We start from the raw sequence: 16,688 nt of genomic DNA, 5'->3' as shown, positions 1-16,688 counted from the left end.
TTCAGCCACTACCAATAGCTGACAAACCATGGAGTTCAGTCACGATAGACTTCATCACGAAGCTGCCAGAATCCAAGGACATAGCCACAGGAGTGACCTACGATAGTATTCTTACTATGGTAGATCGCCTGACTAAATGGGCATACTTCTTTCCCTACAAGGAGTCATGGACAGCTGAACAACTGGCAGACGTGATCTATCGGCAAGTTGCATCAGTGCATGCTTGGCCGCAAGAATGGATCACCGACAGAGACACCAAGTTCGCGTCGAAGTTCTGGCAAGCGTTAATGCAACGATTGGGCGTTAACAGCAAGCTGTCAACGGCATATCACCCACAGACTGACGGACAAACGGAGCGACTGAACCAAGTTGTTAAGCAGTACCTCCGCTCTTACGTCAACTACCAGCAAGACGACTGGGTCATGCTGTTGCCAACAGCACAACTCGCTTATAACACGACGCCAACGGAAACGACCAAAGTCACACCGTTCTTCGCGAACTACAGATATGAAGCAGACCTTAGGCAAGGACTAGAGGTTACAGTGCCAAGAGCAGCAGTCAAAGTAGAACAGATGCACGCACTGCACGAGAAGCTCAAGAAGGAACTCGAGTTTGTCAAAACCAGAATGAAGAACTACTACGACAAACACAGGCTCGAGGGACCTCGCCTAGAGAGGGGAGACAAAGTCTACCTGATTGCACGAAACTTGCGAACCAAACGACCAAGCACGAAGCTGGACTTCAAGAAGGTCGGACCCTTCGTTATCAAAGAACGAATTTCGACATCTAACTACCGACTATCGTTACCGTCATCTATGCGCCTACGGACGGATGTTTTTCATGTTTCGCTTCTTGAACCAGTACCGAAAAACGCCAAGGTTGCCATGCACATCGAAGCAGAGGACGAAGAGGAAGAATGGGACGTCGAAGAAATTCTGGATTCACGCATCATCAACGGGGAACTGCAGTACCTGGTCAAATGGCTTGATTTTGGACCAGAAGACAACTCATAGGAACCAGTCAAGAATTTGAACTGCCCTGAGAAACTGGAACAGTTCCACCGGCAGAACCCGGATCGACCAAAGGCAAAACCGGGACAGAATCAAAGACGGCGCCCCAGTCAACAACGTCAACGCCACCATTGAGCTACACACCCAGAACCGCTCCCGATTCCTGCTGTTCCACCTCTTCTAATTCATCCAAAGACGCAAGACCCCGGCGAACCATCTCCGACCCTCGAGACAACAACGATCGCTTTTAACGACGAATACGGTCCAAACGAGCTAGAGACTCGTCCAGACGACGCTGCGCTTTTGCCAACGAATCGCGGTCGGCACGAAGAGCCTCCTCAGCATCTTGTTCTAATCGGTCGAGGCGCTTTGATTCGTCCACAATGCGGGACACTGCGGAAGTCAGTACAGGAAAAATACACCAACAAGGGAACACGGACAAGATGAGACCGGAACCCCAGAACCGTCGCACGACCTTCCGCGACGAACGCATTCGCCGCAACGAGAAGAACTCTCTATCATACGGCAGCAGAGGCCGCGAGAAAAACAATGAGAACAAGGCATCACTTCGAACCCTAGCTCGTTGATGGCAGCAGCCAGGGCAATGCGCTCCTCGGTCTTCACGGATCTTTTTGTCGAACGCTTTGCTACACGAGACATGTTGTTAGCAGCATGCAGAGGAAAGAGAGAAACACGGGAGACAACTTACCAAGGGTTGTTGGCGCTATTTGAAACGGCCTAAGATGGGCTTTCGGGTCGAAAGCCTTGAAGGAGGGGCATCGTGTCACGGAAATATACATGCAGGACGCCGCCTGAGCCGCCTCCCCCGACAGGCCAATAGGACAGCAGGCACGAACGGACCAATCAGGAAAGGATCACGCTTGGCAAAGTGATCCATACACTATGGGATCACTACCGCAGCCGTGATCCAGACGGCAAAGGATCACTAGGTGAAGAGTGATCTCAGGATTATATATACATATAGATAGTCACTCGTTATGGTGGACTCTGGGAGTTCACCAGTGGTAACAATCACAATCACAGTACTCATACCAAGCATTGCTGATTACTGTGAGAGACAACTATAGTGTTGTTGTGAACCCTTCGGCTTCACCGAATCCCTCAGACGACCTGCCTGCTTGTCCCGCCCAATCTACCTCCGTCTGGACCCTTTCAGAAGAAGTCTGAGTTGGGTTCGTCACATAGAAGCTCTATTACTTAAGATGGGCGCTTAATACTATAGCTTAGATTACTTACTATATTTTAGAATACTAGAAAATAATGTTATTCTTTATAAGTTAGAATGTAAGTATAATCTTACCTTCCTTAAATATAAGCTACTTTCCTACTACTTAAGCTTCCTAGACTACGTCTTACTTAGTAAAGCAGGTATCGTAAACGTTCGTATATTCTTATGGAATATATTTACTATATATAGTAAAAGGTCCTAGATATAAGTATTACCTACTATAAGAGAGGATACTAAGGATCTTTGGCACTTAAGAGCTAGCTACCTCGGACTAGAACCGTTAAAAGCGCTTATTAATAACGCTAGAAATGTCTATATTAAGGGGACAGTATATATTAAGTATAAGAGCTATACTTATACTTATATAAGTAAGGTTATCTCTAGGAAAACACTACCTAAGTAGAAGTCTATATACCTGTTCTAGTAAGTAACCTAGGATCTATTCGACTATTCTAAAGCAATTAATAGATCACGATAGCTACTTATAATTATTAACGAGTATAGTAGGAAGCTCTTCCCTTTCCTTTAAATGACAAAGTCGCTAGACTGGATTATAGGAGTCATCTAGAATTTCGAGAGCTAGGTAAGATGCTAATATAGGCTTATCATCTATAAGATTAAGCAAGATAACGATATTATAATGATTAGTTTAGTAGGGCGTATACCGATACGTTACTAGACTTAGGCTATAGAAAGCGATATTAATCTTAAACTCTTACCTTTATATATCTACAAGCCTAACGGACTAGCAAAGCAAGTAGGGCAAGAGCTAGTCTTACGCTTAATTAAGATGCTTAATAGCGCGAATCTGCCTATAAAGCTCTAGTCAGAAGGCGTATAAGCGGTATTATACTTATACGTAATAAGCCTAAGCCGTGTTTACTCATTTAGAACTCTTAACGAAGTGCTCTATAGCTAGTTTAAATAGTATTTTCGCTAATATAAACCTAGCTTAATAATTATATTAACTAGTAACTTATACCTAGACTAGAGTAGTATCTTTATATATAGATACCAGGTATATATCCTCTATAAGGATAGGGAAGCTAAATAGCGTATAAAGGACTTTAAGGTACTACCATATAGGCTGATAGGGTATCTTATAGAATATTATACTTCTAATATCTATCGCGTTTAGATACCTAAGCTTAATAAGGTCATTATAACTTATAATGTTCGTTTTAATAAGAAGACTTTCCACCGTCCAGGCAAAGAGTAGCCGATAGAGTCGTTATTAGCGGTAGCGAGCTAGGAAGTCAATTAATTCGATCTTGGCGAAGATTCCTAGGATACCGACTTTCTCTAGGAAACGTTATAATGGACCTAATAATCAGTAGAAGACTCTATTATAATAGCTTAGCTACCTCTATTATAAGAGAGTCTAGCGGTAGACTAACCTCTTTAATAGGGTTAAGACTTAGGGGTAAGAGAGCTTTCCGATATATAGCCCATAAGCAAGTAATCAGTTCTAAAGACTCTTATAGTAGAGACGTAAGTAATAGACGAACTTACCAAATAGATAGAGAGCTTTAGAGGACTCTTAACCCTTGAATATACGTCTAAGCCCTTGGTAACTTGCCCTATGCTAGCTAGTAAAGGGGATATCTACTAGGAAGTAGGAAGGTTTGAATTAGGGCTTTTCTAGTCGCTAGCTAGCTAACTAGACGCTAGGGAGAGTAGGGGAGCTACCAAATCTAGCAGAGGAATGCCTTATATGGAAAAGTCGAGCGTATATAGTGTGATAGAAGAGCTAGAAGCTAGGGATGGTATTGCCGATATATCGTACCTAGCTAGGCTAGAGGAGTAGAGTGTTAAGCGAAGTCTAGATTAGCTAATGTATTCTCTAAAAGGTAGAAGCAAAGAAGAAGTTACTTAGCAACCTCCTACGAGGAGAGGTAGAGGTAAGAAGAGGGCTTATAAGCCTAGGAACCTTATCTAGTTAAGCAAACGGCTATAAAATAAAGAGAAGGTTAATTACTATTACTCCTTTATTTATATAACTAAGGAACTCTAGCGATGGTTCTATAAGACTTACTTACCTAATTAATAGGAAGCTTACCTAGAGGACTAGAGCATAAGAACAATATATATGGTATTTGCTACCGCTATATGATAGAAGGATGCTAATTGCCTTAGAGCAGCCCTAAATAAGCCGCGTTAGTATATTAATGATCTTACTTACGTTCCTACTAATTAGTGAGACCTATATAACTACCTGTTAGAATAATAGTTTAAAAATATATCTTATAAGGAAATATATAACTTGGAGAGCAAGGGAATATGGAAGATCGTACTACGTAAGTAGGCGAAAGCGTAACCTATCTCGTTAAAATAGGTCTTTATATATAAGTTTGATAAGGATGGTTTCTTAGAGAAGTGTAAGGCAAGGATCTATATATAAGGAGATCTATAAGATATTAGCTTAATAGAAAGTATATACGTAGCTACTCTAGCGGTATAGTTATTCTATATAATAATAACGATCGTTATATACTTCGACTTGGAAGTTAAGTAGTTCGATATAGTATAAGTGTTCCTTAACACCGAACGACCGGAAGACGATCCTATCGTCTACGAATTGCTAGAAGGATTTAAGTAGCTAGGGAAATATATAGAGTTATAAAGAGCTCTATATGGCTTGAGAGACTTGCTACTCTTATAGTATAAAGAGTTCTATAAAACGTTATTAGACCTAGGTATAGAACTATTAGGCAAAGAGAAGTGCCTCTTCTTAAGCTATAATAAACAAGTTATTCTAATCTTCTATATCGATAATTTCTTAGTCTTCTTTTACAAAAGTAATGCTATAATGGCTAAGCTAGTAATAGAAGGAATTAAAGCTTAATATAATATCTATAAATAGGGTAATGTTAATTGGTTCCTTAGTATTAAGGTGATTCGAGACCGACTTATATATAAGATATAATTAGTCTATAACTAATATATTAGAAAGGTAATAAGAAGATATAAACTAGATATACCTAGTATATATAAGCTAACTCCCTTAAGCTATGAAGAACTTAAGAAATTTAAAGGGAGCGTTACTAGTATATAGATTAAAGAGTATTAGGAGCTCGTTAGATCAATCCTATACCATATAGTTATACTATATCTAGACGTTATATATACCTATTTAATATTCTCTCGATACCTAACTAACCTAAGACTAGACTACTTGTTAGAAGCGCGGCAAGTAGTAAGATATCTATTTAGGAGCTCTTACCTATCAATCTAATATAAAGGCAAGTAAGCGCTAGAAAGTCTAATACTTATAGTCACTAGGGACGCTTTGTATATAGATGATCTAGATATATAGTATTTGTTATAGAGATATATCTTCTTCCCATTCGGAGGTCCTATTATATAGAAGGCGTCGTATTAGGATATAATTATAATATCGAGTACTAAAGTAGAACTTCTAATACTCTCTCTCATAGTAAGAGAGGCTATAGCACTTAAAAGGCTATTTATAGATATTGATCTTAAGCTTAGGGAACCCTAGAACATCTATTATGATAATTAGTGAACTATTTGACTAGTAATAGCTGAAAACAAACGTATTAATACTTGCCTATGGTATATAGATATCTATAATATATAGTTATACTAGGAAGTAGTAAAAGGAATATTTAAAGCTATATATCTACTAATTAGTCAGATACTAGTAGATAGGCTTACCAAATGACTTAGCTAATAAGCCTTTAAGCGTTAGAGAGCTCTCTTTAATCTTTAAGATATTAATTATAGGCTTATATAACTAGGGGGTAGAAAATAAGTTAAATTCGCTAAACAAAATACTACCTAATATTCCCTATCTACTACTATTAGCTATTACTAAGATCAATAGCCTTGCCCTTACGTTTATCTCAGCCAGGCGATAACGTAACGCCTAACGCGTTATCAGACGTACTAATATAAGCATTACAAGCCTCCTTGATCTTGCCTAACTAGTAGAAGATCTTAACCCTAAAGTAGGCAATCTTTGTAAAACGCGCGAGTTTAGCTTTATTAAGCTCGTACTCCTCTATATTGTCTATACCGGCGTATTTAAGGTCATTCCGAAGAACTATATGTAACTTCTTAAGATCCTATATATAACTGTCAGCAATTTACCTATACGTTAGGGGTAGCGGTTTAGGATCTAAGGACTTATAGAAGCCTTAGCTCTATCTAATAGAGCCTTTATTAAATCCTTTGCCGACCTGACGTAAGAAGTAGGACTACCGTTATAGTTAGTATAAGCATTATAAGAGCTATCAGACGCGTAGGCGATTAGTATATATCTCCTTATACTTATAGAAACCGTAGGTATAATAGTAGTAATAGGAGCTAGCGCTAGAATGATCGCGACATTTGCTAAAAGAATTGTGACGAACCCAACTCAGACTTCTTCTGAAAGGGTCCAGACGGAGGTAGGTAAAGCGGGACAAGCAGGCAAGTCGTCTAAGGGATTCGGTGAAGCCAAAGGGTTCACAACAACACTTGGAGTTATCTCTTACAGTAATCAGCAATACTTGGTATGAGTATTGTGATTGTGATTGTTACTACTGGTGAACTCCTAGAGTCTACTATAACGAGTGACTATCTACATGTATATATAATCCTAGTGATCATTCCTGATTACGGTGATCGTGAGTGATCATATGGTGGTGATCACCCTGATCATTGGTAAGCGTAGTGATTACTATGCTTCCTATGCTATAATTAGTCCTTTCGTTCCTTTGACTTGATTGGCCTATTCGTGCTAGTGGCTTAGGCGGCATCTATATGTATATTTCCGTGATACGATACCCTCCCTCTAAGGCTTTCGACCTAAAAGCCCTCTTTAGGCTATCTTAAATAGCGCTAATATCCCTTACGTTCCTTGTATATGTTTTTTCTCCTTAGCCTCTTATTACCCTTTATACTATTAGTTATACTATCTAATACATATAGATCCCTAGTATCTATTTGTCATAAGCGTTTAGCTTAGTTTATTTCTGATTATAGGTTCGTAATGATGGCGTGTTCTCATTGTATAGAGTATAACCGAGTATATAAGATGATTGAAAAATCTCGTCGCTACAAGGCTTACATGTGTTAGGGTCGTGCTTACGATGGTTCTAGCGTTCTAGTTTCTTTTTATAAGTTCCCATTTCCTTGTGAGAATATATCTCTAATTATAATATAGTGGATCGTATTATACGTAAGTAACGTCGTTTAAAGGCTAAAGAGAAAGAGGCCGAAGCCTTGCTATAAGAATATCAACGTAAAGCTTCCAAGGCATTAGCCTGTCTGACTCGGGTCCGTGAATAACGAGAGTTCCTGGTGGAGAAGGGGGTAGATATAGTTATACAGGGTTTGTCAAATCTAGACGAATTGGAGGCGGTAGAATAGCAGGAATCGGGGGCCGTTATATAGCTTAACAGTAGCATCGACGTTATTAACTAGGGCGCTATTTTCGGTTCTGTCCTAGATTTGCCTTTGGCCGATCCGGGTTCTGCTAATAGAACTGTTCTAGTTTTTTAGGGCAGTTTAAATTCTTAACGGGTTCTTATAAGTTATCTTCTAGTCTAAAATTAAGCTATTTAACTAGGTACTATAGTTCCCTATTAATAATATATAAATCTAGAATTTCTTTGACGTCCTATTCTTCCTCTTTGTCCTCTGCTTTGATGTGTATAGCAACCTTAGCATTCTTTGGTATTAGTTCGAGAAGTGAAATATAAAAAACATCTATCTATAGTCGTATAGATGACGGTAACGATAGTCGGTAGTTAGATGTCGAAATTCGTTCTTTAATAACGAAGGGTCTAACCTTCTTAAAGTCTAGCTTTGTGCTTAGTTATTTAGTTCATAAGTTCCATATAATTAAGTAGACTTTGTCTCCCCTCTCTAGGTAAGGTCCTTTGAGCCTACGTCTGTCGTAGTAGTTCTTTATTCTGGTCTTGACAAACTCGAGTTCCTTTTTGAGCTTCTTATATAGTGTATACATCTGTTCTACTTTGACTACTACTCTCGGCACTATGACCTCTAGTCCTTGCCTAAGGTCTGCTTTATATCCGTAGTTTGCGAAGAACGGTGTAACTTTGGTCGTTTCCGTTGGCGTCGTATTATAAGCGAGTTATACTATTGGTAATAGTATGACCTAGTCGTTTTGCTAGTAGTTAACGTAAGAGCGGAGGTACTGCTTAATAACTTGGTTTAGTCGCTCCGTTTGTCTGTTAGTCTGTAGGTGATATGCTGTTGATAGCTTGCTATTAACGCCTAATCGTTATATTAGCGCTTGCTAGAACTTCGACACGAACTTCGTGTCTCTATCGGTGATCTATTCTTACGGCCAAGCATGTACTAATATAACTTACTAATAGATTACGTCTGCTAACTGTTCTACTATCTAGGACTCCTTGTAGGGAAAGAAGTATACCTACTTAGTTAGGCAATCTACTATAGTAAGAATACTATCGTAGGTTACTCCTATAGCTATGTCCTTAGATTCTAGTAGCTTTATAATGAAGTCTATCGTGACTGAACTCTATAGTTTGTCAGCTGTCGGCAGTGGCTAAAGTAGCCTATATAGCTTATGTTATACCGTTTTGCTTTGATTATAGATGTCATAGTTCTATATGACTTCCTTAACTTGTACCGTTAACTATGGAAAGTCGTAGTGTTTCTTGACTTATATAACAGTCTTTATAACTCCTTTATATCCTCTGAGTTTCGACTCGTAGAGTTCTTGAATCATTTGTAGCTATTGATCTCTATTATAGATATACGCTTTGCCTTAGTACTAGAGTTTCCTATCTCTTTCTTCTACTCCGTTAGGTACTAGTAGTCTAGGTGCTGCTTGATACTATGCCTCATTGATCCTTTCTTCTCGAAAGATTGTATAGCATTCTATAAACGAGTCAAGTGGATTATCTTCTATAGGTATCTACGTTTCGTGATGTAGCGTTCCGTCTGTTTGTTCCTTAAATAACGGTGGTATTATTCCTGTTCGTCCTTTTATATGATCTGTTTGTTAGCTTAAAATGTCTACTCGTACGTTCTCTTTGCCTTTGTTATAGCAGATCTTAAAGTTGAATTTCGCGAGGAATTCTGCCTATTATATTTGTCGTCTGTTAAGCTCCTTTATCATTATGAAGTATTGTAAATTCTTGTGATCTGTATATACTTATACTAGTTTAATCGTACTACTAAGGTATAGTTGCTATTCCTTAAAAGCTTTGACAATCGTAAGTAGTTCCTTATTGTAGATCGGATAATTAAGATATAGTCTATCGAGCTTCTTTAAAAAGAAGGCTATAGGATGTAGCTTTCCTTGTCTGTCTTGTTATCCTAATTGTCCTCTGATAGCATAGTCTGAAGCGTCTATTTCTACCTCAAATGGCTTCTTAGAGTCTAGTAATACTAGTATTAGATCTTTGATAATGGCGTTATAAATCTGTATAAATACTTGCTTATATTGTTCTTCCTATTAGAATTTAGTATTCTTCTTAGTAAGTTTGTATAAAGGTCGTGCGATCGCTCTAAAGTTCCTAATGAATATCCGGTAGAAGTTTGTAAATCCGATAAAGCTTCGTACTTCCGTGACTAACGTTGGTCGTAGCCAATTCTTAATGGCTTTAATCTTTAAAGGTTCTATCTAGATTTGTCCTAGGGATATTTTGTATCCTAAAAAGACTATCTTCCTAACATAGAATTTGCTCTTTTCCTTGTTAACTGATAGCTTGTACGTGTATAACGCGTCTAGCACTACTTTTATATACTTCTGGTGTTTGTCTATCGTCTTAGAGAAGATAAGTATATTATCAAGATAATATACTATAAATTTGTCAAGAAAGGGTCAGATAGCTTGATCAATTAGGGCTTAGAACGTTACTAGCACGTTTATAAGTCCAAATGGCATAACGAGGTACTTGTAATGGCTATAGGGTATCCTAAAGGCCGTTTTCTACTCGTTGCCTTCTTTGATCTATATATAGTTATAGGCCGATGGCAAGTCAAGACGTGTAAAATATTAGGCTCCTGCTAACTAATCTTAGAGCTGTAAGATTAGTAGTAACGGGTATCGGTTTTTCACGGTCTATTTATTAAGTTGCTAATAGTCGACATATAACTGTAGCTTTCTATCTTTCTTGGGCATAAATAGAATTAGGTAGCCTGCTAACGATGTCGATAGGTAGATATATCCTCTTCAAAGGTTCTCCTCTAAATATCGCTTAAGTTCTTTATTCTATATCTAGCTCGTATAGTAGATCTTAAAGAACTTTAGTCATGCTCCTTCCTTAAGCTTGATCTTATAATTCTATAGGCCGTATTCTAGTAGTCCTTCTAGATATTTCGGTTCAAATGCTAGGTGTCCTTCGTATTCTTTCGGTACTTCCCTAGTCTTGTCTCGTCTCTCGGTTTTCTAATAGTATACGAACTTGGTTCCGTCTATAGCGATGCTAGCGATTTCTCCTATCTTAACCTACTACTCTAATTGCAATGCTCTGCATTCGTTAATAGAGAGAATAGCTATTGGCGGTTTAGCTCGTTCTTCCTGTCGCGATATCGATGTCGTTATACTGCCTCTTCTAGAGTCCGTAGTGGTCTGCCTGCCACTATCTGTCTCTTGCGGTAGATCTGTAGGATATGCCTTCCTTTGAGCATTATCTACTTATAATCCTTACGTACTCCCTATCTTGCTAGTCAAATATAACTCTATTTAGGGTCGTAGGTAGCTACTATTCTTCTAGCTAATGTCCGGGTTGTAATCTTCATATTATAGTAACTCTAATATTATATCTTTGTCGTTGCCTATATCTATAATGCTAAATATGACTACTATAGTCTTTCCTACTATAGTAATATCAATTGGTTTGGTCTCCCTATATATCTATTACGTCGGAAATGGCCCTTTGACTATGCTATACTTCTGCTTCATTCTCTAGGGTATCTATAGCTAATTTACAAGTATTAGCAAAATCAGATTTATCTCTGCTCTACTATCTACTAGTATAAGCATCTCGTGCTATTTCTATTATGCTGTTATCTATAATCGCTTGTCTTATCGCCGTTATCCAAAGATTGCGGCGATTTCCTATGTTTCTGCCGGGAGGTCTCGATATAGTAGTCTCTTGTGCTAGTTCCTCCTATACTACGCTACCATTTGCCGCTATACAGGCGTTAATGGTTTCTAGGCCCCTCAAAGGGCCCTGACCCGTTTCCTAGGTCAGTGCTAACCTCTTTAGTTATTTAGCTAATAGCGGCTTCGTCGATTATACTCATTTCTATAAGCCATTAAGTGCTTGTAGCTTCCTACCATTAGGTCTATTCTACTTTCCGTCGTACATGCTATAGCTTTGTCTAAAGCTCCCGAATTCGTAATTTCTTTTCATTTGTATAATAGAGGTAATCATTACTCTAGCACAAGTCCTATATATCTCGTCTAGTTCCGTAGTGCCTAGGCTAGGCTTGTCTTAGAACTATTGTAATGCCTTCTAGATCGCGGGCTTTAATCTTCTAGAGTAATTTGGCCGCTCTGTTTCCTATATCGTAGACCTATTCCACCAGGTATAAGCTTCTATCCTCATTTCCTTGTCAGGTCGGCTAGTGATTGTTTTCGAATTTGTCGCGGAAGTGGTATCGGCATTCGTATGCCATACACTAGAACCAGGGCACTTACATATGTGCCTCGTGTCGAGGGTACAGTTGTATAGTGTCGCCTAGGAGGTATTAGAATTCTTTCCTGAATCCTTCCTATTATATATAGACTATAGATACTCTAGTGCTAATATGGGAGTGTTTTTTCTAGTAGCTTTCCTACGTACATTCGTCCTTCCCGTGGTTTACGTGTATAAACTAGTATTCTAGGTTCCGTATGTTGTTACTAAGTTATTAGCCGTCAAGATACTCGGCGTAGCTATCGGGCCTATTATATATTATAGGCTGTTTTCCTTTGATAGTTTCCATAATACGTCGGAGTTCCCTTATTTCGTCCCTTATTCTATCGCTTTACTAGGCAAGTCAAATCAAGCGTCTATCCCGTTTGTATAGTTCTGTATTAAGCCAAAAAACTTCATTACGGTACTATTCGATTCGTTCCTAGAGGAATAGAACATTAGGTCTAGGTCTTTCGATTCCTTAGGTATCGGTTATCTATAATCTATCCTACCTCTACGTGACTATGAAACCCTACTGCCTTAAGGCTAGGAGAATCGAAACTAGTGGTATATATTCTCCTACTATGTCCTATTTAGCAAGACCTATCTCTAGGTCTATAGTAACTAGTTCAGAGTACGGTACTTGTTTATCTTTACTATTGCCGTTATATCTGAGACTGTCTATGTTACTACCCCTATCTTTATAGCTTATAGCCGCTACTTCGATAATGTCCTTAGTAGTTTTGTTAATAGCTATAATTTCCTTTCTAGGGACTGTCTTCTACTCTTTCTTTGGGCTTTGACATTCTCGCTTATAGTGCCCTTTCTTCCTATAGTTATAGTAGGTAACATTAGACTTGTCTTTAGTCGTCTTCTTCTAGTCCTACTTCTACGTTACGTCTATATCTATAGCTCTAGGGTACGTCCTGTACAAGGTACTAACGTACGCTTGCTTTTTCTTGTTATTAGCTTTAACCGTAGTTCCGTTTATTTGACCTTATTTCTACTACTCTCGTATATAGAGTCGATCATCGATTTTGATAGCCTATACGATATATTTGTCTAGGGTCTTAGGCCGATCATACTTATATAGCTCGTCTTTAACCTTTTCCTTTAAGCCGTTATAGAATAGTTATATTAACGCCTTATCGTTAAGCTAAGACTTGAGTATGTCTTGTCTAAACTATATAGCGTAGGAGGCTATTAACTTAGTCTATCGGAGATTGGTAAGTCTTTCTTACATATAAATCTTCTTGTCTTTATTGCTAAAAACCTTCCAAAGCTCTTCTTCGAAACGGTTATAAGATTAGAAGACTACCTATATAAACGCGTCTTAGTCATCTTCGTCTTCCTTAGTAAGATAGTTATTCCATATAGGCTCGAACTATCTAAGTGCCTTGCCCTCTAGTCTTATAGCTACGTAGAGGACTTTGGCTTTATCGTCTAGAAACTTGTCGTCATTAAGCCAGAAGTAAGATCAGAGGTTCGTTAGGAATCCTACAAGATCCTCCTTAGTTCCTCTATATTTACTAGGTAGTTTGATCTTAATATAGCTCGCTTTGGCGGTCTTAAGCACCTCGATTTTGGTATAGGCCTCGTTAACTAACTTCTATAAGTACTTTTCGCGGTTCTCGAGTTCCTTGATTCGAGCTTAAGCAGCCTTGTCTCTTTGGTCTAACTCCTAGATCTACTGCTAGAGTTAACTAAGCTAAGTAAGTAGCTGTTCGGCCGTGACGTTAGTAGCTATGTCGATGTCGAGGTCGAAGTCACCTCCGTTCTGAACTATAATAGAACAAAGGGAGTAGTAACAACGTATAACGAACCTAACTTAGACTTCTTCTAAAAGGGTCTAGATAGAGGTAGGTAAAGCGGGACAAGTAGGTAGGTTGTCTAAGGGATTTGGTAAAGCTAAAGGGTTTATAATAATACTTGGAGTTGTCTCTTATAGTAATTAGCAATGCTTGGTATAAGTACTGTGATTGTGATTGTTACTACTGGTGAACTCCTAGAGTCCACTATAACGAGTGACTATCTATATATATATATAATCCTAGTGATTATTCCTGATCATGGTGATCGTGAGTGATCATATAGTAGTGATCACCCTGATCACTAGTGAGCGTAGTGATCACTATGCTTCCTATGCTGTAATTGGTCCTTTCGTTCCTTCGACTTGATTGGCCCATTCGTGCTAGTGGCTTAGGCGGCATCTGTATGTATATTTCTGTGACAAGAATGTCTTACTAGAGCTGACTGTATATACATTCTACAAGGCACCTTGCAAAGCTTATTAGTAGTAATATCGCTATATTTAGTTAGCTCGAACGATCTTAACGCGACTAGTAAAGCGCTAGAAAACTATAAAACCGGTATAAAATTAATTGAACAGAGACAACAGGAATACTTACGGTTTAGAAGCTGGTTTAGAAGCTAGTTTAGAAGCTTTAGCATGCTTACGCTTTCAAGGTGTAGCGGGAGCAGGAGTCGACCTGCTAGCGGTAGCAGTGTTCGCGACGGGCGTACCTGACAAGTCATCCGTTGATTTAAGCGTAGGAGGCATTATCCTATTATTATTATTATTATTATTACGATTAAAACTAGTAATACTGTCGCTACTACGACTATGATAGCTATATTTGATCTATAGCTTCAAAGGAATCGCTCTACTATACTCGACTCTTTCAGACTTCCGAATACGGAAGGCAGGCCCCTGAAGGAGCCATCGAGGTAAGAGCAACAAAGGACATAATACTAAGAATAGTATCACTATAAAGCGTAGTTAAACGACTATCGCCTTTAACTAGGGGGTATGTTAGAAGCTATAGAGCTTCTAAGAGTATTAGCCACATATGTACCACAGCGTATGAGGCGTCGTTGCTAACGTATTGGCTAGTTCCTTTGTCTATAAATATCAGTCGTTTTGTCTCCTTTGTAGATAGTTCAACAAGGTACTGTCTCCTTCGTATAGCCACCTACTACAGACACTGCTTTCAACGCTCTCGGAAGCTCATCACTGCGTTCGGCATGGCTTACCCAAGTCGGCACGATATGCAAAACGGGACTACATCTTCGTGAGTCAACGCCCTAACTCTGCTTCGCATTGCAGCCACCTGGCACTAATCATATATAATTATTGTTATTCTACTTAGATGGGATGCGGACCTTCTCCGCTCCCGGTTTGTGCGCGCCCTTTCGGACATGTACAGGAACGAAGTGCCGCTGTACGGTCAGCTGGTGGATATTGTCCAGGGCGTCGATCGTTCGGTTCTTGCCTCTCGAGGGCAGAGCTTAGATGACCTCCCAAAGCGTCACCAGCTTGAGCGCCACGGTGCCATCCGGCTGGGGACCCAGCACGAGATGCGTATGATTAGCCGATTATTTGGCATCATGGGCATGCATCCTGTGGGATACTACGACTTGAAGATCGTTGGGTATGGTTGAACTCCCTTGTTCACCTCAGGTGAACGGACAGAGACCATCGGGACGGTGCTGGGCTAAAATAACAACATCAGGTTCCCCCTTCATGGTACTGCGTTCAGGCCCACGAGCGAGGAATCGCTGCGCAGGAACCCCTTCCGCGTTTTTACTACTGTTCTACGACCTGACCTGATCTCATCACCTTCAGTGAGGAAAAAGGCAACGGAGATTTTGTCCCGGCGGACTCTCTTTTCCCCGCGGCTGTGCGAGCTGATGGACGCGGCCGAAAAGGATCGATCGATTTTGACGGCCAGCGATGCTGACGAGCTGATCGCGGAAGCCCTCAAAATCTTCAAGTGGCATTCCCGCTCCACCGTGCCCTATGAGACCTACCTTAGCCTTGAGCAGGAACATCCCATGGTTGCCGACATTGTCTGCTTTCCCAGCGCGCACATCAACCATCTGACCCCTCGTACACTAGACATCGACGCCGTCCAGGCCGAAATGATTGCGCAGGGGTTGCCGGCTAAAGAAACTATCGAGGGCCCTCCGGCCGGGCGAAAGTGCGAGATCCTGCTTCGGCAAACAAGCTTCAAGGCCCTCGAAGAGCGCGTCACGTTTTCCGATGAACAGGGCAGTCCCGCCGGCGGAAAGAACGGCACGCACACAGCGCGGTTCGGCGAGGTAGAGCAGCGCGGTGCAGCTGTCACCAGAAAGGGCCGTGAGCTGTATGATCGGCTGCTCACTTCCGCTATTACCCTTGCGGAGCGCGAAGGGCGCGTGTTGAGCGAGGTCCTCGCCGAGGCTTTCCGAGAATACCCGGACGACTGGGACGAGTTGAGGAAGCAGAATTTGGTCTATTTCCGGTACCGCGTCCCGCAGGGCGTGACGCAGAAGAGTCTGGATGCCATTGGTGTTGCGAAGGAGTCGTCGGTACATATGGAGCAACTTCTCCAGGCAGGGTTGGTGGAGTGTGAGGCCATTACCTACGAAGATTTCCTACCCTTTTCGGCTGCCGGCATTTTCACATCGAATCTGAAGGAAGAGCCCGGTTCAGAGGGCAACGGAACTACTCGGAGGAAACTTCAAGAGGTAGAAAACAGCGGTCGCGACGAACTGCAGAGGCTGCTGGGTAGCGAGATCCCGAGCGAGATTGATCTGTACAAGGAGCTGCAGAGTGCCAGTGTTAGAGAGTGCGCGACCTTGCTGGGATTGAAAGAGGTGTTGCTGGCCTGATCATAAGCAGGGCGGGTATTGCACGGGTTTCATGAGGATAGGTACTTGAAGTGGTGCCATTTTGTGTCAGTTCTGTTCGCAGTATTTTTAGTAGGGGTGTGTATATACATACAAAACATAATTAATACATAATCATTATCGTTACCAGAC

General features: G+C 40.5%; 2 protein-coding genes across 2 annotated transcripts; one reads left to right on the top strand and one right to left on the bottom strand.

Moving 5' to 3' along the window:
• Positions 1-969: 969 nt before the first annotated feature.
• MYCTH_73162 (uncharacterized protein) lies at positions 970-1,741 on the bottom strand. The gene is made up of 3 exons (XM_003665668.1): positions 1,720-1,741; positions 1,451-1,657; positions 970-1,403 (listed from the first exon to the last, which is right to left on the bottom strand). The coding sequence occupies exons 2-3, from the start codon at positions 1,572-1,574 to the stop codon at positions 1,258-1,260; spliced, it is 270 nt and encodes an 89-aa protein (XP_003665716.1). The 5' UTR covers positions 1,575-1,657; positions 1,720-1,741; the 3' UTR covers positions 970-1,257.
• Positions 1,742-14,933: 13,192 nt separating this feature from the next.
• On the top strand, positions 14,934-16,538 carry MYCTH_2112541 (uncharacterized protein; the record flags this gene model as incomplete). Its single annotated transcript, XM_003665667.1, has 3 exons — positions 14,934-14,956; positions 15,035-15,316; positions 15,398-16,538. 3 exons carry the CDS (start codon positions 14,934-14,936, stop codon positions 16,536-16,538), a joined length of 1,446 nt encoding a protein of 481 aa, XP_003665715.1.
• Positions 16,539-16,688: the final 150 nt, after the last annotated feature.

The sequence above is a fragment of the Thermothelomyces thermophilus genome, chromosome 6 (assembly GCF_000226095.1).
Source record: "Thermothelomyces thermophilus ATCC 42464 chromosome 6, complete sequence".
Lineage (NCBI taxonomy): Eukaryota > Fungi > Ascomycota > Sordariomycetes > Sordariales > Chaetomiaceae > Thermothelomyces > Thermothelomyces thermophilus.
The sequence above is the reverse complement of the archived record's forward strand: the minus strand, read 5'-3'. Positions and strand labels throughout refer to the sequence as shown.